At 42.7% G+C, this 26,939-nt stretch overlaps 1 protein-coding gene across 3 annotated transcripts; it reads right to left on the bottom strand.

Annotated features, from left to right (window-relative positions):
• Positions 1–431: 431 nt before the first annotated feature.
• Positions 432–25,794, bottom strand: rbck1 (RANBP2-type and C3HC4-type zinc finger containing 1). 3 transcript variants are annotated; one of them, XM_062979133.1, is made up of 13 exons: positions 25,539–25,794; positions 16,762–16,828; positions 15,756–15,900; positions 14,921–15,014; positions 13,222–13,420; positions 9,780–9,928; positions 9,507–9,680; positions 7,787–7,947; positions 5,659–5,770; positions 4,163–4,342; positions 2,963–3,061; positions 2,478–2,621; positions 432–1,109 (listed from the first exon to the last, which is right to left on the bottom strand). In XM_062979133.1, the coding sequence occupies exons 2-13, from the start codon at positions 16,781–16,783 to the stop codon at positions 1,029–1,031; spliced, it is 1,560 nt and encodes a 519-aa protein (XP_062835203.1). In that variant the 5' UTR covers positions 16,784–16,828; positions 25,539–25,794; the 3' UTR covers positions 432–1,028. The 3 variants fall into 3 exon arrangements, with proteins under 3 accessions (XP_062835203.1, XP_062835204.1, XP_062835205.1); XM_062979134.1 differs by having other exon boundaries at positions 16,762–16,831; XM_062979135.1 differs by lacking the exons at positions 15,756–15,900; positions 16,762–16,828; positions 25,539–25,794 and adding an exon at positions 15,568–15,643.
• Positions 25,795–26,939: the final 1,145 nt, after the last annotated feature.

Raw genomic sequence — 26,939 nt, forward strand, 5'->3', positions numbered from 1 at the left:
GCATCCAAAGGTCAGATAATTTCCACAGTAAGATAAGGACAAGGTTATTTCATGGTACAGCACTTGTTTGTTTTGACACCATGTCTGTTAGAGGTTTCTTATCTTGTAAGGCAACCAAGAAAGCAACTTCCTTAACAACCTACAGACAAAACACTGTACAAATATGTGACAGCTGCTTGAATGCAAAGCCAAAGCATAAGACTTGTGTTGGTGCAACATTTGGCATATTGGGATTAGGGGTGTAGGACTCCCATGAAAATGGAAAACCATGTCCTAAGAGAACATCTGGATTTTCTCAGTAAGAGGCTGCTGGAGATGCTGTAGCTGGCGGTCCTGCATTGAGCATGGGATTGGACTAGATGGCCCATGAGGCCCCTTCCAGTTAGTATTCTGTGATGGTACTTTGACATTATTCTGGAGAAAAATGCGGCAACTGTTCACAAAAGCTTCTTTATTAGGGCAATCAACATTGTATATACATCAAGTTGGCATTTTTTGTAGTGAAACCAGAACTCCAAAATCTGGTTCTAATGCTGTGTAGGGCAGTGCTGATTTCGTGGGACGGGGATCGGAAACTCATTAAGCACCCATTTTGCTCAGCTCTCAGCTGAAGGCCTCGAAGGGTGCAGAATATAATGCTGCTTATGAAGAAGGTGACGAGAAGAAGGCAAGTTCATGCTGCACATGGACCTTACCAAAGACTCAAAGAAGCCACTGTCTGTGAATATTTGTAAAAATAAATCTGCTCCAAGGAAAGGGATTCCATTTCCACATTGTCCCATCACCTGGTTCTCATGGATTCAGGAAAAAAAAAGGAAGGCACCTTTTGTTCATGGATGAGCAGTCTGTAGGGTGTTGATGGCCTGGAACCCAAAGCACCAATTCTGGAAATTTAATTCAGCATGGCTTCAGAAGAGCCCAGTTACCCAGAGTTTAACTTTGTTGAATATCCAGCTTTCCTTCTGGGCATGGGATCCACGGACTGAGGGAGGCAGCCCATTCGTTCATTCAGAGTTCTTCAGTCTTCATTAATGACAGTTCTGACAGTTTGGGTGGCAGGGAACACCATTCACCTTGCAGCGGCAGCCGGCGCTGGTGTCGCCCGAACCCTGCCAACAAGGACAACAGCAAGGGGTTACCTCTAAGAAGACCCCTGTTACCACAGAACCCATATCTAGAGCTTTATACACATACTAAAATTACCTCTTTTAGAATTTGTTAGGTCTTCCAGGCGATTCTACGGCATACTTCTCCATGAAGTTACCTTAAGAGTTGTGTTGGAGGACCTAACGCGTTCCTAAAAGTGATCTTCCAACACAACTCAATATTATGCTGGGATGGAAAGGGGGGTAATTCAATGGCATCTGGTTGTATCTGTGGTTTACAACATAAGTAGTACACAATATGTATATTAGAGCATCATATACATATTACATTCACAGAATCAATGCTCAGTCCTATGGTATATAACCCAAAAATATCTAACTCAGTACTATAAATCAAACAAAATGATATAAGTCTAAGCAGTCCTAAAAGGATTAGATTGGCTTAAAGGCAAACCAATTCAGAGTCTCTGCAGTTCTGGAAGGATTCCTCAGGACTCCACAGGTTTTGATACAATCGTAAAGCCAAGTAGACAGAGTCAATGCTGATGTAGATCCTGAGTAGCTGGTTATTGACTGGAGTAGGTGGTAATATATCCGTTTACGCCGTTTACAACTGGTCCCCGGGTTTTATCCCATAATACTGAGTTAGATACTTTTGGGTTATATACCATAGGACTGAGCATTGATTCTGTGAATGTAATATGTATATGATGCTTAATATACATATTGTGTACTACTTATGTTTTGAACCATTATTGTGTTTTGTATAGCTCATTACATTGTTTAGAATAGACATCTGTGTTTATCCAATAGTGTATCTGTGGTTTCACATAACCACAGTCTGCATGGAAATTTATCCCCCATGGATACGAGGTCTTACTGTAATGTGAAGTTGTCTCACAGGAAAAGCCATAAGGTTACCATATTTCATCACATAATAGTCACTTTTCCCCTTCAAAAAAAGGGGGGTGCAACTATTATGCGGTGAAAAAAAATGGGAGGCCTATGAGGCCTTCCCTAGCTGGCTTCCAGAGATTCTAAATATTGGGAAGAAGAGCTGTTTGACGGTAGATTATGTTGCCTTGGAGTCCAGTGGAGTCTCCTTTTCAAGAGGCTTTTAAATCAGAGGCTGTTTGGCCATCTGTTTAGAATTGTGTCTTCCTGGCAGAATGGGGTTGGACTGGATGGGCTTTGGGGTCTCTTACAACTCTAGGATTTTATGTTCTGAACCGTAAAAGGACTGCATGGCTTCCAAAATGATACAATTGACAATGAATTAGGAAGTGTGTGTTCTTCATGCAACTCTTTGGGAGTCCATTGAGGCACTATAACTCCCCATTTAGATGAGGGCCACATCCAATCAGTACATACCGCTGGGCCCCAGCGTGGGCCTTTAGTCACCCAACAGATCTCCGTGTGGCAAACAGTGCACCGAATCCAGTCGCAACCGTCTTTCTTTTGGACGATGATATTGCAGGTGGGGCAGTACATGGCCTCCCCGGTTTGCACCATTTTCTGAAAGGGAAGGAAGACAACATTAGCTAAATTTCTTTCAAATGCAAGTGGAGGAGGTGGCTTGGAGTCTATAAAGATGCCCTGATACTTTTGCATGCAGTGCTACCAAGAAAGCGGTTTCCCATCTTCTGTTGGTGCAACTTCTCTTTTCTTACTTAAATGTAAAGCCCTACATTTATCCCTGCCCCAACTCTCCCATCTGTTACAGTTTTGAAACCAGGTTTTGCTCTCAAAAATATGATCTACTCTTCACAGCCTAAATGATGAGTGTGACTTCTCCTCCATCATCCAAGCCATGTATAAAAACCTTGAATAAATCCAAAACTGAACCCTTTTCTCACCAGCAACATCTGTGTGGTCTGCTGTGCAGCCTGGTCATTCTGCGCCCGGATCTGGAGATCATCTTGGTACTCCTTGCAATTCATGTTTTCGTGGATCGCCTGCAGAGATAACACTGTTGGGATTCCAGGTGGGCACCTCTCATGCCCAGGTTGACACTTTTTTGTGGGTTCAACCAGTGGAGCATTCATGCAGCCTCTTACCAGTATTGGGTAGGTTTTCCTAATATCTTTGGATCAGTAGAAGACAAGCTTGCTCTGTCCTCAATATGACATCCTTTCAGGTATTTATGCATGGCTCTCATTTCTACTCTCAACTGTATTCTCCAAGCTAAACATAGCCAGATCCCTAAGTTGCTTCTTGGATTCATCGTTTCCAACCCTTGACCATTTTGGTCATCTTTCTCTGGACACTTTTCAACTTGTCCATCTCCTCCTTAAATTATGATGCCCAGAACTGAACACAGTCATGTTCCAGATGATGTCTGATCAAAGCAGAATGGAGCGGAACTATGACTTCTCTCGATCGAGACTATACTCTTGATGCAGACTAGAATCACACTTTTTTTTAATCACACTTTTTTGCCACATCATGCTAGTCTAGTCCTCATGTTAAGTCTTTATTGCTGCATCCTGGCTCCGTCCTGCTCCTTTAAGTAGCTCAAGGTAGCCTACAAACCTATCCTACTCATTCCTCACCACCAAATATGTTAGACCCAGGGTGCATCTGTCCTGTGTAATTAATGCAATTTGATACCTTGTATAACCAGCTACTGGAACTGAATTGCCTGCAGCCATAGTTTCAATAGAAATAGTTGTTTGGAACTCAATTCTACCAATGGATATAAGGGATGCTGGACTCCATCTGCTCTGAGTCCAAGAAAGATATTGCACAAGCTGAAAGGTGTCCAAAGAAGGGTGACAAAAGCAGTCAAAGATCTGGAAGCCAAGAATCCTGAGTGGCTTAGAAATCTGGGTATGTTTAACCTAGATGAGAGAAAGTTGAAAGGGGACATGGTAGCCATGTTTAGATAACTGCGGGGATGTCACATTGAGGAGGGCAGCAAGTTTGTTTTCTGTTGCTCTGGAGACCAGGACCCAATGGAACAAAGGATTCAAATAGCAGAAAAATATATTTCATCTGAACTTTAAGAAGAACTTCATGATGGTAAGAATTGTTTGGCTGTGAAATATGCACCTCACCTGGCAAAGCAGACAGTTCACTTTCAGGCAGACGGGGCACGGGAACTCGTTGACGTCGTCCTCATAGAAGCACCAGCCTCGGCAGTCTGTAGTTTTGCAATGGTAGCTGGAGCGGCTGCGGTTTTCGGCAATGGAAATGCCCAGGTCCAAAAAGCGCTGGTACTCCGCTTCACTCAAGAGCTGTGGGATTGAAAATAGGATCCCCTCAGAGTAAATTCCCAGTGCTTTGGCTATAGAACTGCTTCTTAGGGTGCATCTGCACTATAGGACAAATGTAGTATGAGATCCCTTGAACTGCCACGGCTCAGTGCTATGGAAACATGGGAGATGAAGTTTGGTGACACACTAGCACTACCGTGTTTCCCCGAAAATAAGACAGTGTCTTATATTATTTTTTGCTCCCAAAGATGTGCTAGGTCTTATTTTCAGGGGGTGTCTTATTTTCCATGAAAAAAATTCACAAAAAAGAACATTTATTATATACTGTATAGTAGTTGTCATCACAAACCAACATAACCAAACCAGACAAATTGTGACTCTTGTCAAGAATGTCTTGTTACTACCATTATTTCCATGTACAAATGGTATGTACATTTACCAATCCTGCATGCTCTGGTGTTCTGTTTGGCGGGTGCCAGGCATGCTTCCAAACAAAAACTTTGCTAGGTCTTACTTTTGGGGGAGGCCTTATATTTAGCAATTCAGCAAAACCTCTGCTAGGTCTTATTTTTTGGGGATGTCTTATTTTCAGGGAAACAGGGTATTCAATATCTTGTTATCCTTCTGGCAGCAAGTTAAAACTTTTGGATTCAGGAAGGCTTTTAAAAAGGTAAGATTTTAGAAACAAGCTATGGGATTGTTTATTTAATGGTTTTTAAATGATTTTAGGGGTTTTTAACTATTTTTTAAGAATCTTAATTCTGGTTTAATCTAAATTGTATTAGGTTGCTGTGAGTTTTCCGGGCTGTATGGCTATATTCCAGATTTTGCATTATTTCCTTCTGGAACATGGCCATACAGCCCAGAAAACTCATAGCAACCCAGTGATTCCAGCTATGAAAGCCTTCAACAACACTAAATTGTATTGGTTTTGGTGTTGTAAGCCACTTTGAGTCTCGTTTGGAGAGAAAAGTGGGGCATAAATGTAAAAACAATAGTAATAATAGTAAACCTAGTTCTTTGGATTCCATAGCATTCAGCCTTGACAGTTAAAGTCATGTTAAACTGCAATCATTCTACAGTGCAAATTGCACCTCGAGCCAGAAGAAGAGGTGGATAATAAATGTATTATTAATATTGTTTGAAGCTCACTGATTCATTAAATCATTGGTTGATTGTTTGAAGCTCTGGAGCTGCCACAAATAACCTTCCAGTCCTTGATTCATGCTCACATCTGGTCTTGAGATGGGAAGCCTTACAGACCTATGTTGGATCTCTGCTTTCATGGCGTTTTTGGAAGGGTCCGCAATTACTGAAGCTCCTATCGGCACGCTTACCGCCTTGATCTCTCGCTCCAAAAGCTGCGACGGACAGGAGTATTTCTCATCAATGTAAGGGCATCGGACCTCTGGCTCCTGGCTGTTCAGGATGGTCCCTCTCAGACAATCCCTGCAAAAAGAGAGTGGCAGAAATGCAGGAAATGCTTAGGTGACAATGCAAGATAGGATCTTCTCAGTGGTTAGGAATAGGGAAAAAACAGGCCAGGATTGACCACAATCCACCCTCAATCTGGCAGCTTCACAATAGGTTGGACTGAAGCTCCCATCATTCCCAGCCCACATTGGGAGCTGAAGTCCAACCAATCAGAAGCTGCTGCCCCTTCATGCACATAAATGCCATTAGCTTGGAAATCACTGGTAGAAAAAGAAAGCAAATTCATTCTTGGTTTTAATCTGACCCAAGGTGGGGAAGACTGTATGTCAAACCAGAATCAGCACCTTGGAGACAGTCTTTAGAGTTCGGACTGAATCCCAGAGCAATTTGGCTCCCCTTCCCCAGCCTTGGAGCCAACAGTTGCCACTGTATATGAATGCTGGAAGGTTAGTTGGGTTACCGTATATACTCGAGTATAAGCCGACCCGAATATAAGCCGAGGCACCTAATTTTACCAGAAAAAAACTGGGAAAACATTGACTCCAGTATAAACTGAGAGCGGTAAATTTCAGAAATAAAAATAGATACCAATAAAATGACATTAATTGAGGCCTCAGTAGGTTAAATATTTACATCAAGCTCAAATTTAAGATAAGACTGTCCAACTCTGATCAAATCATTATTCTCATCTTCTTCATTGTAAATGTGCTTATGTATCCATTTAATAATAGAGTAAAATAATACATGTAATAATAATAATAATAATAATAGGAAAATACTACAAGTAATAATAAATAGAGTAAAATAATAAATGCAATACAGTAGAGTCTCACTTATCCAACCCTCACTTATCCAAGCTTCTGGATTATCCAAGCCATTTTTGTAGTCAATGTTTTCAATACATCGTGATATTTTGGTGCTAAATTCATAAATACAGTAATTACTACATAGCATTACTGCGTACTGAATTACTTTTTCTGTCAGATTTGTTGTATAACATGATGTTTTGGTGCATAATTTGTAAAATCATAACCTAATTTGATGTTTAATAGGCTTTTCCTTAATCCCTCCTTATTATCCAAGATATTCGCTTATCCAAGCTTCTGCCAACCCGTTTAGCTTAGATAAGTGAGACTCTACTGTAATAATAAGATCAGAGTGAAATAATAAATGTATTATTAATAATAATAATAGAGTAAAATAAATGTAATAGTAGCAACAATAATAGAGAAAAATAATAAATGTAATAATACCAATAATAATAGAGAAAAATAATAAATGTACCATATGTTCTTGAGTATAAGCTGACCCAAATATAAGCCAACCAGGACCCTTACCTGAGTATAAGCTGAGGGGGGCTTTTTCAGTCTGAAAAACTAGGCTTATACTTGAGTATATACAGTATTTTGAAAAACATTTAAGCATGATTATAATATTTGGTACATTTTTGTAAAACAGTCAAGATTTGTTTGTTCCCCACGTTCTTGAATTATAACAATAGTTGGTTTATAATTATTATTCTATCCTGTATTATTAATGAGTTTATAGTAATAGGACAACTTTGTGTTTATACTAAATTTATAGATATCTGTGTAGTTAGTATCTCTTTCCACTTAACCATTATCTCTCAGCAACTCACATGGTTGAGCTGTGGATAATAGAAACGAGCTAACAAAAAGGTATTTGAGATTTCCATAAAAGGGAGACTTGGATTTCAGGATAAGGGAGACTAAATCTTGAGTATTAACTCAACAGGCTCAGGGTTGTTGATTCCATTCATTCATTTGTTGCATTTATATGCTGCTTTTTCCCCACAATGGGACCCAAAGTGTGACTAGCCCCCTTTCCCCAAAGACGGCCTGCACCAAAAATAGTTCCAGTTTTTGGAGTATTTCAGATTCCCAGATAAGGAAGACTTCATCTTTATTTCATTTCCACAGACTAGCATAATAAATGTTCTACCAATGCTAAAACTAATCTCTTCAGTGGTCTGTGGAGCATTCCCGGGTAAGGCCCTGTTGCAGAGCTTACTTGCAGAAGGCATGCAGGCATTCCCTTAAGGTCACCCCTTCGCCAGCCTCCAGGCCCACAAAGCAGATGGGACACTCCACCCCTTCGTCGGACGGCACCAAGCTCTGCCCATCCAGCTGCAGGAGCGCTTGGTAATTCTTCTGCTTCTGCTGCTCTTTGGCCTGAGTCAGGAAAGACAGAAAGGGCAAGCTGAGAGGTGCAGAGCAAAGGCTGACCCCTGCAAAAGTGGGAAAATGTGAATTAAAAAACCTGAGAGGACACCCTAAATCAGGCATGGGAGAACAAAATAATAATAATAATAATAATAATAATAATAATAATAATAATTTCCAATGGATCATTTGGGCCACATGGTTGTGCCTCTGTTTGTAGTCTGTCTGTGTGATTTTCTTACAGCAGCTGAGGATATGGTCAATTGAACTTATGCCTCAAGTACCACCTCCCTGCAGTAAAGAACTGGTGGGATCATAAACCTGCAAAGGTATTGGAAAATGAGCACGCAAAGATACTGTGGGACTTCCGAATCCAGACTGACAAAGTTCTGGAACACAACACACCACACATCACAGTTGTGGAAAAGAAAAAGGTTTGGATCATTGATGTTGCCATCCCAGGTGACAGTCGCATTGACGAAAAACAACAGGAAAAACTCAGCCGCTATCAGGACCTCAAGATTGAACTTCAAAGACCTGGCAGAAACCAGTGCAGGTGGTCCCGGTGGTGATGGGCATACTGGGTGCCGTGCCAAAAGATCTCAGCTGGCATTTGGAAACAATAGACATTGACAAAATTACGATCTGCCAGCTGCAAAAAGGCCACCCGACTGGGATCTGCACGCATCATCCGAAAATACATCACACAGTCCTAGACACTTGTCTATCTTGTTTGCTGTGTGATAGTATAATAATAATAATAATAATAATAATAATAATAATAATAATAACAATAATAATAATAATATGCTTTATTTATATTCTGCTTTATCTCCCCAGAGGGACTCAGAGCAGATTACAGTATACACATATAGGGCAATCATTCATTACCTTTTACACAGTGAAGAACAACATATAATACACAGACCAAGGGTCAGGCCTCTCCTTTCATCTCCGGTGTCTGGAGGCGATGCTCAACTCCGGCCATGGGGAGGTGCTCTTGTTCCATTTTTCTAAGCCGAGGAGCCTGTTGTCCATAAACATCTCCGATTGTGTTTTGCCAGCATGTTTGTATTTTGGCATGGGCTGCCCTTTTACCTTCCCACCGTGTCCGACTCTGGGGATTGGTGCTCATCTCCATTTCTAAGCCGAAGAGCCGGCGTTGTCCGTAGACACCTCCAAGGGCATGTAACTGGCATGACTGCATAAAGCAGCATTACCTTTCCGCTGGAGTGGTACCTATTGATCTACTCACATTGCATGCTTTCGAACTGCTAGGTTGGCAGAAGCTAAGGCTAACAGCAGGAGCTCACCCTGACTCATGGCTTTGAACTGCCAACCCTCCAGTCAGCAGATTAACTGCAACTAGCAGTTAAATATGCTTCCTGGGAGTCCAATGGAGTCTCCTTCTCAGGAGGCTTTCAAGCAGAGGCTGGATGGCCATCTGTTGAAAGTGCTTGGATTGGCTATTTCTGCCTGGCACAAAGGAGTAGGACTAGATGGCCTTTGGGGTCTCCCCCAATTCTAGGATTCTATGCTTGGAATCCAGCAACACATCAAGGTCTCACCCGTTCGTACTGCCTCAGAGCTTCTTCCTCGCGCTGCATCCGCTCCTGCTCCTCCTCGTCTGGCTGGTAGGCCTCTGGCATGACGTACCCCTTGGGCCGCTCCGTGCAGCACATCTCGCACCCGGGCCTCGTGGGCTTGTTGAGGTAGGTGCAGGTGGGGCATTCCCAGCCAACCTACATCGATAACAACAGAGGAAGAAGAGCGATGTGGGACAACAGACCTTGGGGAGGGACATGTTCCCCTTCTGCCCCGCCATCGTGGACATCTCTTACCTTTGGAGGCACAGCAAGGAGATGGGGAGCAGCCTCGTTCCTCTCCTCTTTCAGATCCACATGGTCTGGGACCACGTGGTCTTCTTCAGCTGCGGCTGCTGCTCCTGCCATCCCTCTGGGCAGCAGGATGCCATCTTTGATGCCTAGCTCTAATAATAATAATAATAATAATAATAATAATAATAATAATAATAATAATCAGAAACTCAGAAACTCCTCAAAGCACAGCAGACAAAAAACCAGTACAAGAAAGCCACACTACAAACTAGAGCTGACAGCTGGCACAACAAAATATTGCATGGAAGGTTTCTTGACAAAATTGAAGGAAAAGCTGATAAGGAGAAGACCTGGCTCTGGCTCACGAATGGGACCCTGAAGAAGGAGACAGAAGGCCTGATCCTTGCAGCCCAGGAGCAAGCCATCCGGACAAATGCAATTCAGGCCAAGATCGAAAAATCAGCTGATGACCCAAAATTCAGACTGTCCAAGGAAGCTGACGAAACTATTGATCATATCCTCAGCTGCTGTAAGAAAATCGCACAGACAGACTACAAACAGAGGCACAACTATGTGGCCCAAATGATTCATTGGAACTTATGCCTCAAGTACCACCTCCCAGCAGAAAAGAACTGGTGGGATCACAAACCTGCAAAAGTATTGGAGAATGAGCACGCAAAGATACTGTGGGACTTCAGAATCCAGACTGACAAAGTTCTGGAACACAACACACCAGACATCACAGTTGTGGAAAAGAAAAAGGTTTGGATCATTGATGTCGCCATCCCAGGTGACAGTCGCATTGACGAAAAACAACAGGAAAAACTCAGCCGCTATCAGGACCTCAAGATTGAACTTCAAAGACTCTGGCAGAAACCAGTGCAGGTGGTCCCGGTGGTGATGGGCACATTGGGTGCCGTGCCAAAAAATCTCAGCCGGCATTTGGAAACAATAGACATTGACAAAATTACAATCTGCCAGCTGCAAAAGGCCACCCTGCTGGGATCTGCACGCATACATCACACAGTCCTAGACACTTGGGAAGTGTTCGACTTGTGATTTTGTGATATGAAATCCAGCATATCTATCTTGTTTGCTGTGTCATAATAAAATAATAATAGTAATACGAGGGTTATCCAGAAAGTAGATTATGTTTTGGAATTAAAAATGAACAAAGTATAGAAGACATTTACCATATGCAGTCAAAGCCACAGCCAAATATCACTTCTCAACATAGTCGCCATTCAAATCTAGGCACTTACCATAGCGATGAATGAGCTTGGCAACTCCTTCCCCACAAAACTCTGCCACTTGCATCCTCAACGCAGCATTTTGGCGACGCTGCACAGCTGCGGAAAGGGGTGACCGGCTGGTTGAGGACACAAGCGGCAGAGTTTTGTGGAGAAGGAGTTTCCAAGCTCATTCATCGCTATGATAAGTGCCTAGATTTGAATGGCGACTATGTTGAGAAGTGGTATTTGGCTGTGGCTTTCAACTGCATATGGTAAATGTTTTCTCCTATACTTTGTTCATTTTTAATTCCAAAACATAATCTACTTTCTGGATAACCCTTGTAATAATAATAATAAGAAGAAGAAGAAGAAGAAGAAATGATGATACGAAATCCAGCATATATATCTCATTTGTTGTGTCATACTGTCTTTGTGTCAATAATAATAATAATGATAATAATGATAATATATTTATATCCTGTTTTTCTGCCCGGAGGGGACTCAGAGTGGATTACAGCATATAAACAGACACAGGCGAACATTCAATGCCTTGTTACAATGACATACAATGGGACACAAATACACAGACAAAGGCAAAGGCTTCTCCTTTCATTTCTGGTTCTGGAGGCCGTGCACATCTCTGGCTCTGGAGGAGGTGCTTTTTTCCATTTCCAAGCTGAGGAGCCTGCATTGTCTGCAGACACCTCCTGGTTGTGTGGCCGGCATGACTGTTTGGAGCGGGGGTTTTGCCTTTTCCCGCCGAAGCGGTACCTATTTATCTACTCACATTTGCATGTTTTCAAACTGCTATGTTGGCAGGAGCTAGGGCTAACAGCAGGAGCTCACCCCATCCCCGCAGATTTAAACTGCTAACCTTCAGGTCAGCAGCACAAGAGTTTAACCTATTATGCCACCATGGCAAACAACAAAATAAAGCAATTGGCAAGAGCAGTCATGGACAAAGCGTTGCCTTGGGACCAAATGTGAACTTCCAAGGTATGGTTGGTTTTAGCAACATCCAGACAAAAAGTCATTGTGGTTGCATCAATAGGATTATAGTATCTAGATCAGGCATGGGCCAACTTGGGCCCTCCAGGTAGACTTGAACTCCCACAATTCCTAACAAACAATAGGGAAGTCACAGTCCCATTGTATTCTGCTTTGGTCAGACCTCAGTTTGGAATAAAACTGTGTCCAGTTCTGGGTAAAGCAAATCAAGGAGATGGATGAGTTGGAAGGTGCCCAGAGAAGGGCCACCAAGATGGCCAAAGGTTGGGAATGATGAATCCCTTTGAGAAGCATCTTAGGTTGGATCTACACTATCCTCTATCCCAGAATCTGATCCCAGATTATCTGCTTTGAACTGGATTATATGAGTCTACACTGTCAGATAATCTGGAATATAAGGACAGTGTAGATCCTGCCTTAGAGATCTAGGTGTGTTTATCTTAAGGAAGAAAAGAAGGGCCTTGATAATTATGTTTAAATAGTTTAAAGGATGGATGTTTATTTCCTGCTACTGGACTGCACACTGCAGGAAAAGAGATCCTACTTAAAAATTGTAAGGAAATGTCCTGGATGTAAGAACCATTTGGCAATGGGATATACTACCTTGGAATGTGTTTGAGTCTCCTTCTCATAAGGTTCTAAAACACAGATTGGATGGCCATCTGTCGGGAGGGCTTTGATTGTGTATTTTGTGAATTTATTGTTTTTGTATAGTTTTGAAATTTGTACTTAAGAGTTTAAAGCTAACTGATAGTGTGTGTGTCTGTAATGCAGCATGTAATCTAGTAATCCAGTAATGCAAGAGTTAACTGCATAGAGTAGAGATTTATGGCTAGAGGGAAACAGTGAAAGATTTCCTGTACTAACAAGACATTCGTCATGCTGTGGAATTTGGAAGGTGACAGCAGTGCTTCCCATGCGGTGATTGAACGAGGTCGGATGCGCATATGCTATGCTCTGGCAAAACTATGTAAATATTGTACAGAACAGCAATAAAGTATGAAGCCGCTGGTTTCAGTTGACATCTGGGAAGTCCGGACTTACTGCCATGCAACTGAGCAGATTGCCAGATTGTCAGAGGAGGAGGTAAATTGAGACAGGAGGTGACTGAGTCTCAATTTAACCATTTCTTGACATATTCCTCTCTGGTAACAGGGTTGTACTGAATGGATACCTAGGGATCCCAAGTTGTGGCGTCAACTCACCCTCCAGCTGCCTGCGTTGATGTTCCTGTTCAAAGGCATCTTTGCTGAGTTTGGCTGCTTTGCCCGAAAGGAGGTAGAGGTACGCAGCATCGCCGTCTCTCTGGATGCCGTGGTAGTGGAGAGTCTCGTGGTCACGGGGCAAACGCTGCCCAACCACCCACTTCTGAATGCCAGGAGGGAAGCCATAATGGAGGAACATCTGGAGCAGAGGAAAGATGGGATATTGAGTTGGGAGAGACATTTAGAATCATAGAAATATAGCGCTGGAAGAGACCACATGGGCCATCTAGCCCAAGCCCCTGCCATGCAGGACAGCACCATCAAAATATCCCTGACAGATGCATTGAACTGCATTATATGGTCAGTGTAGAGTCATATGACGAACTGAACTGCATTCCATGGTGAGTGTGTAGTCATATAGTGAACTGAATTGAATTCTATGGTCTGTAGAGTCATATAATGCATTGAACTGCATTATATGGTCAGTGTAGAGTCATATGACGAACTGAACTGCATTCCATGGTGAGTGTGTAGTCATATAGTGCATTGAATTGAATTCTATGGTCTGTAGAGTCATATAATGCATTGAACTGCATTATATGGTCAGTGTAGAGTCATATGATGAACTGAACTGCATTCCATGGTGAGTGTGTAGTCATATAGTGCATTGAATTGAATTCTATGGTCTGTAGAGTCATATAATGCATTGAACTGCATTATATGGTCAGTGTAGAGTCACGTAATACATTGAACCACATTATATGCTCATATAATGCAATGAACTGCATTATGTGCTCATATAATGCATCAAACTGTATTATATGGTCAGTGTAGAGTCACATAATGCATTGAACTGCATTATATGGTCAATGTAGAGTCATATGATGCATTGAAGTGTATTCTATAATCAGTGCAGTTATATGATGTATTCTATAGTCTATGCATTCTATGGTCAGTGTAGATCAGATAGTGCATTGAACTGTATTATATGGTCAGTGCAGAGTCACATAATGCATTGAACCACATTATATGCTCATATAATGCATTGGACTGTATTATATGATCAGTGTAGAATCATATATTGCATTGAACTGTATTATATGATCAGTGTATAATCATATATTGCATTGAACTGCATTATATAGTCAGTGTAGAATCATATATTTCACTGAACTGCATTATATAGTCAGTGTAGAATCATATATTGCATTGAACTGCATTATATAGTCAGTGTAGAATCATATATTGCACTGAACCGCATTAGAGTCATAGATGTAGAGTCATATGATGATTTGAACTGCATTATATGGTCAGCACAAAGTCATGTACTGCATTGAACTGCATTATATGGTCAGTGTAGCGTCATATGATGAACTGAACTGCATTATATGGTGCGTGTAGAGTTATATCATGCATTGAACTGCATTATTTGAATCTACACCGACCATACAACGCTGTTTCAAACTGCATTTTATAGCAGTGTAGATGGGGTCTCTACATTCTCAGCCCAGATGGCTACTAGCTCCCAACCTTGGGTCCTCTGGGTGTTTTGGAATCCAAGGCTGTGTCTACACTGTAGAATTAAAGCAGTTTGCCACCACTTTAACTGCCACGGCTCAATGCTATGGAATCCTGGGAGTTGTGGTTTGCTGAAGCAGAGGAGATACAAGACCGTGAAAAACTTCATAACAGCCCCTACCATGTCTTTGAGGGAAGCCAAAGTCATGCAAGGCCGGACCTTCAGGTAGATGGGGATGGTGCTCATGTGGACATCTTCCACCCCGACCCACAGCCTGCGAGAGGTGGAAAACACGACACATTAAAACTGGAGGAAAAGTGAGTTGTAAGTATGGATAAACTTCTGCCCTCCAGGTGTTTTGGACTTCAACTCCCACAATTCCTAACAGCCTACCGGCTGTTAGGAATTGTGGGAGTTGAAGTCCAAAACACCTGGAGGGAGGGCCGAAGTTGCTTCATGCCTGCCCTACAAGATCATCCCCACAAGAACTGTCAGGGTATTGTGAATTGTGTGAAATGTTAAAATCAATCTAGGCTGTTAGGAATGTTTTCTGTATGAGTTTCGGCAAGGCATTTCAGCAGCGGAGGAGTTAAAAGGAGCCTGCTTTGATTGATGTAACACAGGGCCAATGGGGTCAAGTCTGATTGACCGGGACTTCCTACATGATCTGTAGAATGCAGAGGAGTTTTCGTGTGTTCGGCGTGAGCGTTCACAGAAGATGGACGGGGAATGTTTTTGCTCCGTGGCCGAGGAGACACTGCCATGTGTCTAGGACTTATTGCTAATGAGTGCTACTGTATATAGCAATGTAAATAAAGATTAAGTACCGTTGGATTCAACTGAATATTCGACTGCCAGCGTTTTGATTACCAATGCTGATTCTTCGTATGAGAAGGCAGCCTGGAGAAGGAGGGATCGGTGAGACCAGGATGATGATTTTGGAACCCACCCTGGATGGCAAGCAGAGTCTCACCCATCGCTCCCCCAACAAGAACGTGGTGGCATCACATCTTACCTGATGTCAGGCTTGGCGTAGAATTCAGGCTTCACCTGCACCGTCACCGGGACGCGTTGCTCGGCCAGCCAGGAGGCGCACTCTCTGGCCACTGCCTCGTCTCCGCCTTGGATGGCTTCTGACAGCCTCAGGGCTTGTTGCTCGGCTGGGAAGGAAGAAGAGTTACACTTACAAATGTACCTCTGTGTCTGTCTCTGTCTCGGTTCTGTGTATATGGGCATTGAATGTTTGCCCTATATATATATAACTAGCTGTGCCTGGCCACGCGTTGCTGTGGCGAAGTCTGGTGGTATGGGAAATAAAGTATTGAAGAATTGGTGGTAGTTAAAGTAAAGGGTAAAGGTTTTCCCCTGACATTAAGTCCATTATAAATGGGTTATATAGCTGTGTGGAAGGGCCTTGAGTCTACACTGCCATATACCATATAATCCAGTTAAAATCCGATAATCTGTATTTTATAGGCAGTGTGGAAGAGGCCTAAGTGAGGCCTAACTCTGCCTGTCCCCTGGGCTGAGTGGATTGCTAGGAGACCAAGTGGGCAGAGCTTAGCCTTCTAACTGGCAGCAATTGGATAAAAACAATTATTCCTCTCCCTCTAATTAGGACTTTATTTTTCTTTTCTTTTTGTTGTATGAATGTAGAGGCATGGATGAGGGGTTATGCTGCCAAGTTTAGTGTTTCTGGGATGTGTCGTTTTGTTGTTTTGTCCTAGGCCGAAATTTCATTACCCTTTTATATATATAGATGTGATCCGCCCTGAGTCCCCTTCGGGGTGAGAAAGAAGGGCGGAATATAAATACTGTAAATAAATAAATAAATACCTGTTCCGACTTTCAAAGGAAATCAACTTAAGAACAAACCTACAGAACCGTTCTTGTTCTTAACTTGAGAGCTGTCCCTGGAGAACAGGATTGGAATTCCCACTCAGCCACAAAAATCCCACAGCACCTCTCCATTTCTTTCACTTTCCTCCCAAACATGCACCCCATTTCTTATGCAATCCCACCTTTTCGGGTTGCTTCCTCCATAAACGCTGCCCTGCCAGATGCATCCAGGCCCAGGGAATTCAGAATCTGCTTGAAACAGAAAAACACAAAGTCATTCCTTTGTATCTGCTGCTGGACAGCGCCTCTGCACTCTCCAGCAACCAGCTCTTTGAGTGCCTCTGTCCAGGATCTTCTGAGATTATTTATTTATGGCCTGCACTTCCCAGGATCCAGAGTCTGGGAAGTGCAGCCCAGCAAATAACATTTCCATCTTTAAACATATGGAGCAGAAACTGCTTTGAATCCGTGTGTTGTCGAAGGCTTTCATGGCTGGGATCACAGGGTTGTTGTGTGTTTTTCAGGCTGTATGGCCATGTTCCCGAAGTATTCTCTCTCACTTTTATGGCAGGCATCCTCAGAGGTTGTGATGTATATACCTCACAACCTCCGAGGATGCCTGCCATAGATGTGGGCAAAATGTCAGGAGAGAATGCTTCTGGAACATGGCTATACAGCCCGGAAAACACACAACAACCCTGCTTTAAATCCAGTTAATCCGTCTACTTCAATGGTTCCCAAACTTTGTTCTGTATTCCACTGGCATGGGAGTAATCTATCATACAGATGGCAAGTTATTTAACCTCAGCAGACTGAGAGCCTGCAGAGACTGAAGAGGCTGGGTGGCCATCTGTCAGGAGGGCTTTGATTGTGTCCTCCTGCATGGCCCTTGGGGTCTCCTCCAACTCTCTGATGCTATGATTCAGTGATGTATCCAAACCCCATCTGCACTGTCATATAAAATCCAGATTATATGGCAGTGGAGACTCAGATGATCCAGTTCAAAGTAAATAACGTTATTATCTGTTTTGATAATCTGGATTATGTGGCAGTGTAGATGCATCTTCAGTTGCTTTTATTCAAATCCACATGATTTGTTCCATGCAAACAGGAAGGTTGAAGACAGCCAAAAGTCTTGCAAAAGCTCTTCCTCGGTTACGAAAGAGTTTCCCAAAGGCAATACAATAAAATCCTCTACAACGCAACACATTAAATATTCACATTAAGCAATGCATTGCAAGTAATTGGTAAGAGCTACTTTTGCGGGGAAAACACAATTCTGAAACTTCCCCAAACAGAACAGCCAGTGGCCACATTACCTGCTTTGACCTGGATAATCTGAGTCTACACTGTCATATAATCAAGTTCTATTTGCGAAATAATTGCTAAATAACAGATAGAGCAGGCATGGGCAAACTTCAGCCCTCCAGGTGTTTTGGACTACAATTCCCACCATTCCTAACAGCCTGCTGGCTGTTAGGAATGGTGGGAGTTGTAGTCCAAAACACCTGGAGGGCCAAAGTTTGCCCATGCCTGTTCTATCTGTTATTCAGCAATTATTCCGCAAATTAAGTCAGTCCTTTGGGGCCCCAGCAAGATCTTTTCCCTTCCTTCTCCACCCTGGTAGTTCTTGCTTAATAATAATAATAATAATAATAATAATAATAATAATAATAATAATATCCCAGGTGACAGTCGAATTGATGAAAAACAACAGGAAAAACTCAGCCGCTATCAGGACCTCAAGATTGAACTTCAAAGACTCTGGCAGAAACCAGTGCAGGTGGTCCCGGTGGTGATCGGCACATTGGGTGCCATGCCAAAAGATCTCAGCTGGCATTTGGAAACAATAGACATTGACAAAATTATGATCTGCCAACTGCAAAAGGCCACCCTACTGGGATCTGCACACATCATCCGAAAATACATCACAGAGTCCTAGACACTTGGGAAGTGTTCGACTTGTGATTTTGTGATACGAAATCCAGCATATCTATCTTGTTTGCTGTGTCATAATAAAATAATATATTATTATTATTATTATTATTATTATTATTATTATTATTATTAAACATTATTTATATACTGCTCTATCTCCTTGCGAGGACTCCGGGTGGTTTCAAACAAGTATGCAAAAACAATAAATTGTCAAAGCAACATACAACAACTTAAAACACAGCAGACATAGTAACCAACCACCATCATAAAAAGGAAAATAATTCAGTTAAAATAAACATACTGTATATACTCGAGTATAAGCCTAGTTTTTCAGCCCTTTTTTTAAGACTGAAAAAGCCCCCCTCGGCTTATACTCGGGTGAGGGTCCTGGTTGGCTTATATTTGGGTCAGCTTATACTCGAGAATATATGGTACATTTATTATTTTTCTCTATTATTATTGGTATTATTACATTTATTATTTTTCTCTATTATTGTTGCTACTATTACATTTATTTTACTCTAGTTTTTATTATTACAGTATTAATACATTTATTATTTCACTCTGATCTTATTGTTATTATTACATTTACTATTTTACTCTATTTATTATTACCTGTATTATTTTCCTGTATTTATTATTACAGTAGAGTCTCACTTATCCAAGCTAAACAGGCTGGCAGAACCTTGGATAAGCAATTATCTTGGATAATAAGGAGAGATTAAGGAAAAGCTTATTAAACATCAAATTAGGTTATGATTTTACAAATTAAGCACCAAAACATCATGTTATACAACAAATTTGACAGAAAAAGTAGTTCAATACACAGTAATGTTATGTTGTAATTACTGTATTTACGAATTTAGCACCAAAACATCATGATATATTGAAAACATTGACTACAAAAATGCATTGGATAATCCAGAACGTTGGATAAGCGAATGTTGCATAAGTGAGACTCTACTGTAATACATTTATTATTTCACTCTGATCTTATAATTATTATTGCATTTATTATGTTACTCTATTCAGAACCTTGGATATGCGAGTCTCGGATAAGTGAGACTCTACTGTATTATTATTACATGTATTATTTTCCTGTATTTATTATTATTATTATTATTATTACATGTATTTTTTACTCTATTATTATTAAAAGGATACATAAGCACATTTACATTGAAGAAGATGAGAATAATGATTCAGTCTTATTTTAAATTTGAGCTTTAGGTAAATATTCAAAAACATTTAACCTACTGATGCCTCAATAAATGTAATTTTATTGGTATCTATTTTTATTTCTGATATTTACCACCCTCGGCTTATACTTGAGTCAATGTTTTCCCAGTTTTTTTGTGGTAAAATTAGGTGCCTTGGCTTATATTTGGGTAGGCTTATACTCGAGTATATACGGTAGTTACTTTAGTTTCTTTCTCATTGTTGCACTGGACTCTTGCACCTATTCTTGAACAAAATAATCTATGTGCATTAAACCAACAACACCTCCACACCCCTGATACCAAACCTGCCCAGCTACGAAATACAGGTGGTTTTATAATAGTGAACTTTGGCAGAAAGACACTTGCAAATGGCCTTGTTTGTATTGACAAGACCTGGCTGACTTCCAAGGGAGTTCCACAGCATTGACAGGGATGATCCATATTCACATAAACACACCAAGGTAAGCTGTGTATATGTGAATAATACACACACGTACTACTTTAGGAGCAAAAAAAAATTCATCTTGTTGTTATTGCTGTTGTTGTTATTTCCCCCCTTTTACCAGGCAATTTACAAAAGTCAAACCAGATACAGTACAGGTAAAAATCGACAAGCATACACCTTCGAAAGGGAAAAACTCAATAGACATAATGGAACTTGGGCCCGCCAGGTGTTTTGGAATTGTGCCTGTGAGGAATTGTGGGAGTTGAAGTCCAAAACACCTGGAGGGCCCAAGTTTGCCCATGCCTGCTAAACCTAATGACTTTATCCAATCCTCTTTTAAAGCCCTCCAAGTAGCAGTGAGTTCCACAGTTTAGAGGTAATGAGTTTGAAGCCAGCCTGGCTCAGATTGAGCTCTCAACCATTAATAGCCTAGCTCACTTTGACCTATGCAGCCCAAAAGACAGTTGCATCTGTCGAGTAGGAAATTTAGGTACCGCTTTATGCAGGGAGGCTAATTTAACTAATTTATGACACCATCAAAACGTCCAGCAGTGTGTGGAAGAATGAGAAAGTACTCCATCAAGGACTCGGTGTCACAAGTGGATGATGAAGTGGCAGCTCGTCCTGTGGCCGGAATCAACTCTCATGAAGCCAGAAACTGGACTGTTAAATGGCCTCTGTGTCTGTCTATAAATGTCGCATGTCTAATGGCATTGAATGTTTGCCATGTATATGTGCATTGTGATCCACCCTAAGTCCTCTTCAGGGTGAGAAGGGCGGAATATAAATATTGTAAATAAATAACTTGGAGAAAATCTGCCTTTTCTATGCCCTGGATCTCTTATTGTTCGACTTGACAGTTTTCTTAGTTTCACAGGGAAACAATTGTGTTGACTTTCCGGGGAAAGGCTTTGAATCTCGTTTTTTTGCATGAAACGAGACGCAGGGGATTATACAAGCCGCAACTTGTGTTTAGTAGGAATCTCCCAATGCAAGCCCCATATTTGGCATCTGAGGCTTCGAGGAGGGATAATTTGCAAAGGAAGGGAAGTGGGGCGAGAAAGAGAGAGAAAGGAAGGCAGAAAAGGAGGGAAAGAAAACATGACTTCCCAGGATTGGAATGATATTGTGCATCCACATTGCAGAATTAATGCAGTTCAAAACTACTTGAAATGCCATAGCTCAATGCTATGGAGTTATAGTTAGTTTTACAAGGTCTTTAGGCTTCTTTGCCAAAGAGTGCTGGGACATAATGCAAACTACAGCTCCCAGGTTTCCATGCAAGTCGAAGTGGTGTAATAATAATAAAAGTCTAGTCGTGCCCGGGGTTGGTGCTCATCTTCATTTCTAAGCCGAAGAGCTGGCGTTGTCCGTAGACACCTCCAAGGTCATGTAACCAGCATGACTGCATAGAGCGGCATTACCTTCCCGCCAGAGCGGTACCTATTGATCTACTCACATTGGCATGTTTTCGAACTGCTAGGTTGGCAGAAGCTGGGGCTAACAGCAGGAGCTCACTCCGCTCCCCGGATTCGTATCTGTGACCTTTCGATCCACAAGTTCAGCAGCTCAGCGCTTGAACACGCTGCACCACCAAGAGTGCTGGAGCCTAATGCAAACTCCCAGGTTTCCATAGCATTGGACCATGTATGCTGAAGTGGTGTCAATCTGCATTAATTCTACAGTGTAGAATGCATCTGGAGAATAGGCAGGTCTTTCCAAAAGCAGATACAAGTAGCCAAATAAAAACCCCCAAGCATCCCACACATGTTCCTAAGAGGCAACATTATTCGTCACAATGCAACAATAATATTGTGGCAACAGCAGACAAAACAAAACAAAACCCTTCTTGTTCAGGCAAAGGAAGGAAATTTGGAAGAACAAGCCAAGTCCAAGAATTGTATCTCTTAGCAATGGAGTTTGTTTGGAGTCAAAGTTCGTGCAACTACTTCTCCTTGTTGTACTTGTTTATAATTCAACCTTTTAAAAAATAATCTAACTGAATTCACATCTTTAAACTCCAATTTGGAATATTTTCGGTAGGGTTGGAAGGAACCCCCAAAGGCCATCCAGATCAACCTCCTTTTGCCAGGCAGGAAGACACCATTAAAGCCCTCTTGACAGATAGCCATCCAGGCTCTGCTTGAAAACCTTCAGAGATATATGGAGTACTTTCCAGTCTCTCTCATGAATATATTTGCCGTAAAAAATGTAAAAGAGTAGCCCCAGGGCATAGACAGAGTAAAGGAGGCAGACTTCTCGCTTTGCTGACTATACAAAAAGGACACAAGAAGCCATGGCAGGGTTCTTCCCCTTAGGCAGTAAGGGTGGATCTTCTACACTGTAGAATTAACAGTTAAACAATGCTATGGAACCCTGGGAGTTGTAGTTTCACAAGGCTTAGAGCCTTCCTTGCCTTGGCAAACTACAACTCTGAGGGTGCCTTAGCACTGAATTATGCCATGCCTGACTCAACGTTATGTCACCCTGGGATCTGTAGTTTCTGCAAGGTCTATTCACCACTTCAATGCCATGGCATCCTGGGAGTTGTAGTTTCAGAAGGCCTTGAGTCTTCCTTGCCTTGGCAAACTTCAACTCCTGGGATGCCATGGCCTGTCTGGCTCAATGTTTATGTCACCCTGGGATGTGTAGTTTCTGCAAGGTCTATTAACCACATCAATGCTATGGCATCCTGGGAGTTGTAGTTTAACAAGGCCTTGAGCTTTGCTTGCCTTGGCAAACTACAACTCCCGGGATGCCATGGCCTGTCTAACTTAATGCTATGTCACCCTGGGATCTGTAGTTTTTGCAAGGTCTATTCAACACTTCAATGCTATGGAATCCTGGGTGTCATAGTTTCCCAAGGCGCTGAGCCCTCCTTGCCTTGGCAAACTACAACTCCTGGGATGCCATGGCCTGTCTGAATTAATGCTATGTCATCCTGGGATGTGTAGTTTTTTCAAGGTCTATTCACCATTTCAATGCTATGGAATTCTGGGAGTTGCAGTTTCACAAAGCCTTGAGCCTTCCTTGCCTTGGCAAACTACAATTCCCGGGATGCGATGGCCTGTTTGAATCAATGCTATGTCACCCTGGGATGTGTAGTTTTTGCAAAGTCTATTCACCACTTCAATGCTATGTCACCCTGGGATTTGTGGTTTTTACAAGGTCTATTCAACACTTCAGTGCTATGGGATCCTGGGATTAGTAGTTTCCCAAGGTGTTGAGCCCTCCTTGCCTTGGCAAACTGCAACTCCTGGGGTGCCATGGCCTGTCTGGCTCAATGCTATATCACCCTGGGATCTGTAGTTTTTGCAAAGTCTATTTATCACTTCAATGCTATGGAACCCTGGGATGTGTAGTTTTTGCAAAGTCTATTCACCACTTCAATGCTATGGAACTCTGGGAGTTGTAGTTTCACAAGGTCTTGAGCTTTCCCTGCCCGGGGGAGGGTGTTACTAGTACCTTGGAAAAATACAACTCCCAGGGTACAGTAGCATTGGGCCATGGCATGCCTGATTCAATGCTATGTCATCCTGGGATGTGTAGTTTCTGCAAGGTCTATTCGCCACTTCAATGCTATGGAATCCTGGGAGTTGTAGTTTCACATGGCCTTGAGCCTTCCCTGCCTTGGCAAACTACAAATCCCAGGAAGCCACCACACTGAGCCATGGCCTGCCTCACTCAATACTATGTCACCCTGGGATGTATAGTTTCTGCAGGGTCTATTCGCCACTTCAATGCTATGGCATCCTGGGAGTTGTAGTTTCACAAGGTCTTGAGCTTTCCCTGCCCGGGGGAGGGTGTTACTAGTACCTTGGAAAACTACAACTCCCAGGGTGCAGTAGCATTGGGCCATGGCATGCCTGATTCAATGCTATGTCACCCTGGGATTTGCAGTTTTGACAAGGTCTATTCACCGCTTCAACGCTATGGCATCCTGGGAGTTGTAGTTTCACATGGCCTTGAGCCTTCCCTGCCTTGGCAAACTATAAATCCCAGGAAGCCACCACACTGAGCCATGGCCTACCTCACTCAATACTATGTCACCCTGGGATGTATAGTTTCTGCAGGGTCTATTCGCCACTTCAATGCTATGGCATCCTGGGAGTTGTAGTTTCACAAGTTCTTGAGCCTTCTTGGCCTTGGCAAACTGCAACTCCTGGGATGCCATGGCCTATCTGACTCAATGCTATGTCACCCGGGGATTTGCAGTTTTTGCAAGGTTTTGCAAGGTTGAAGTTGCAGCTTTTGTAACTTCATTGCTATGGCATCCTGGGAGTTGTAGTTTCACAAGGCCTTGAGCTTTGCTTGCCTTGGCAAACTACAATTCCCGGAATGCCATGGCCTGACTGGCTCAATGCTATGTCACCCTGAGATGTGTAGTTTTTGCAAAGTCTATTCGCCACTTCAATGCTATGGCATCCTGGGAGTTGTAGTTTCACAAGGCTTTGAGCCTTCCTTGCCTTGGCAAACTACAACTCTGAGGGTGCCTTAGCACTGAATTATGCCATGCCTGACTCAACGTTATGTCACCCTGGGATCTGTAGTTTCTGCAAGGTCTATTCACCACTTCAATGCCATGGCATCGTGGGAGTTGTAGTTTCACAAGGCCTTGAGCTTTGCTTGCCTTGGCAAACTACAATTCCCGGAATGCCATGGCCTGACTGGCTCAATGCTATGTCACCCTGAGATGTGTAGTTTTTGCAAAGTCTATTCGCCACTTCAATGCTATGGCATCCTGGGAGTTGTAGTTTAACAAGGCCTTGAGCTTTGCTTGCCTTGGCAAACTACAACTCCCGGGATGCCATGGCCTGTCTAACTTAATGCTATGTCACCCTGGGATCTGTAGTTTTTGCAAGGTCTATTCGCCACTTCAATGCTATGGCATCCTGGGTGTTGTAGTTTAACAAGGCCTTGAGCTTTGCTTGCCTTGGCAAACTACAACTCCCGGGATGCCATGGCCTGTCTAACTTAATGCTATGTCACCCTGGGATCTGTAGTTTTTGCAAGGTCTATTCGCCACTTCAATGCTATGGCATCCTGGGTGTTGTAGTTTAACAAGGCCTTGAGCTTTGCTTGCCTTGGCAAACTACAACTCCCGGGATGCCATGGCCTGTCTAACTTAATGCTATGTCACCCTGGGATCTGTAGTTTCTGCAAGGTCTATTCACCACTTCAATGCCATGGCATCCTGGGAGTTGTAGTTTCGGAAGGCCTTGAGTCTTCCTTGCCTTGGCAAACTACAATTCCCAGGAAGCCACCGCACTGGGCCACGTCCTGCCTGACTCCATGCTATGTCACCCTGGGATGTGTAGTTTCCGCAAGGCCTCCTCGCGTCGTCGCAGACACCCACCTGCCGATCTGGAGTCAGACAAGTCTCTTGATTGAATTGGGAGCAGAGCCCGGCACCGGATCGGAAAGCACTCGAACGGAGCCCGGATCGAAGCTGAAGGGAGCCCGGGGCGGGTCAGAAAAGTTTATGAAGTCCAACTCCGGCTTCTTGGGAAGGAAGGGAGGGTTCCTTGGCCCATTCTGCGGCTGCATCAACCCTCGCCCACCCACCCACTCACCCGAGGAAGAGGAGGAGGAGAAGGAGGAAAGCGAAAGCGAAGGCGACCCAAGAGGAGGAGGAAGGAGGAGGAAGGCGGGGCCAGGAGCGGGGACACCCCTGCGAGGCGGGGCCAGGGAATTCCCGCCGTGACGTCACTGCCTGGCTGGCCAGGCCACTGAGCTTAGCACAGGCCTGGGCCAACTTGGGCCCTCCAAGTGTTTTGGACTTCAACTCCCACCATTCCTAACAGCTGGTAGGCTGTTAGGAATGGTGGGAGTTGAAGTCCAAAACACTTGGAGGGCCCAAGTTGGCCCAGGCCTGGTTTAAAAGCTTCCAAGAAAGCTTTCACATATTATATAGATGGCTGTCAAATCATGTCTCCTCTGGACAGACCCAGTTCTTTAAGACGCTCCTCGGAGGGATTCATGGTCTCCAGACCTTTGATCCTTTTGACGTTGGAAATTTTATCTTGACCCGCAGGCTGTCATAAATCATCTTATCTTATCCACATTATGTATTGTGATATTGTTGGTTTGTTTAGTAATTGATGAGTTTTATAATGATGTTACTGTACCTTGCACTGTTTTTGACTTGATATGTGTTTGCCTATCACCAAGGCATCAAATGTTTGCTTTTTTGCTTGGAAGCTGCCCTGAGTCCCACAGGGAGATAGGGCGGCCTATAAATAATAATAATAATAATAATAATAATAATTATTATTATTATTATTATTATTTTATTGTATGACACAGCAAACAAGATAGATATGCTGGATTTCGTTTCACAAAACCACAAGTCGAACACTTCCCAAGCGTCTAGGACTGTGTGATGTATTTTCGGATGATGCACGCAGATCCCAGTAGGGTGGCCTTTTGCAGTTGGCAGATCGTGATTTTGTCAATGTGCCCATCACCACCAGGACCACCTGCACTGGTTTCTGTCAGAGTCTTTGAAGTTCAATCTTGAGGTCCTGATAGCGGCTGAGTTTTTCCTGTTGTTTTTCGTCAATGCGACTGTCACCTGGGATGGCAACATCAATGATCCAAACCTTTTTCTTTTCTACAACTGTGATGTCTGGTGTGTAGTGTTCCAGAACTTTGTCATTATTATTATTATTATTATTATTATTATTATTATTATTATTATTATTCCTCTGGACACCTTCCAACTTTTCAATATCTCTTTTTAGAAAGAAGAACATTT

Source organism: Anolis carolinensis, chromosome 4, assembly GCF_035594765.1.
Source record: "Anolis carolinensis isolate JA03-04 chromosome 4, rAnoCar3.1.pri, whole genome shotgun sequence".
NCBI lineage: Eukaryota > Metazoa > Chordata > Lepidosauria > Squamata > Dactyloidae > Anolis > Anolis carolinensis.

Bases quoted from the DNA above. Each gene is read 5' to 3' on its own strand.
- rbck1 (XM_062979133.1), bottom strand. From the start codon at position 16,783: ATGGAGGAAGCAACCCGAAAAG. The intron at 15,015-15,755 runs GTAAGATGTGAT...CACCTCTCGCAG, and splicing joins TACGCCAAGCCTGACATCAG to GCTGTGGGTCGGGGTGGAAG. The intron at 1,110-2,477 runs GTATGTACTGAT...CCTTGTTGGCAG, and splicing joins GCCCACGCTGGGGCCCAGCG to GGTTCGGGCGACACCAGCGC.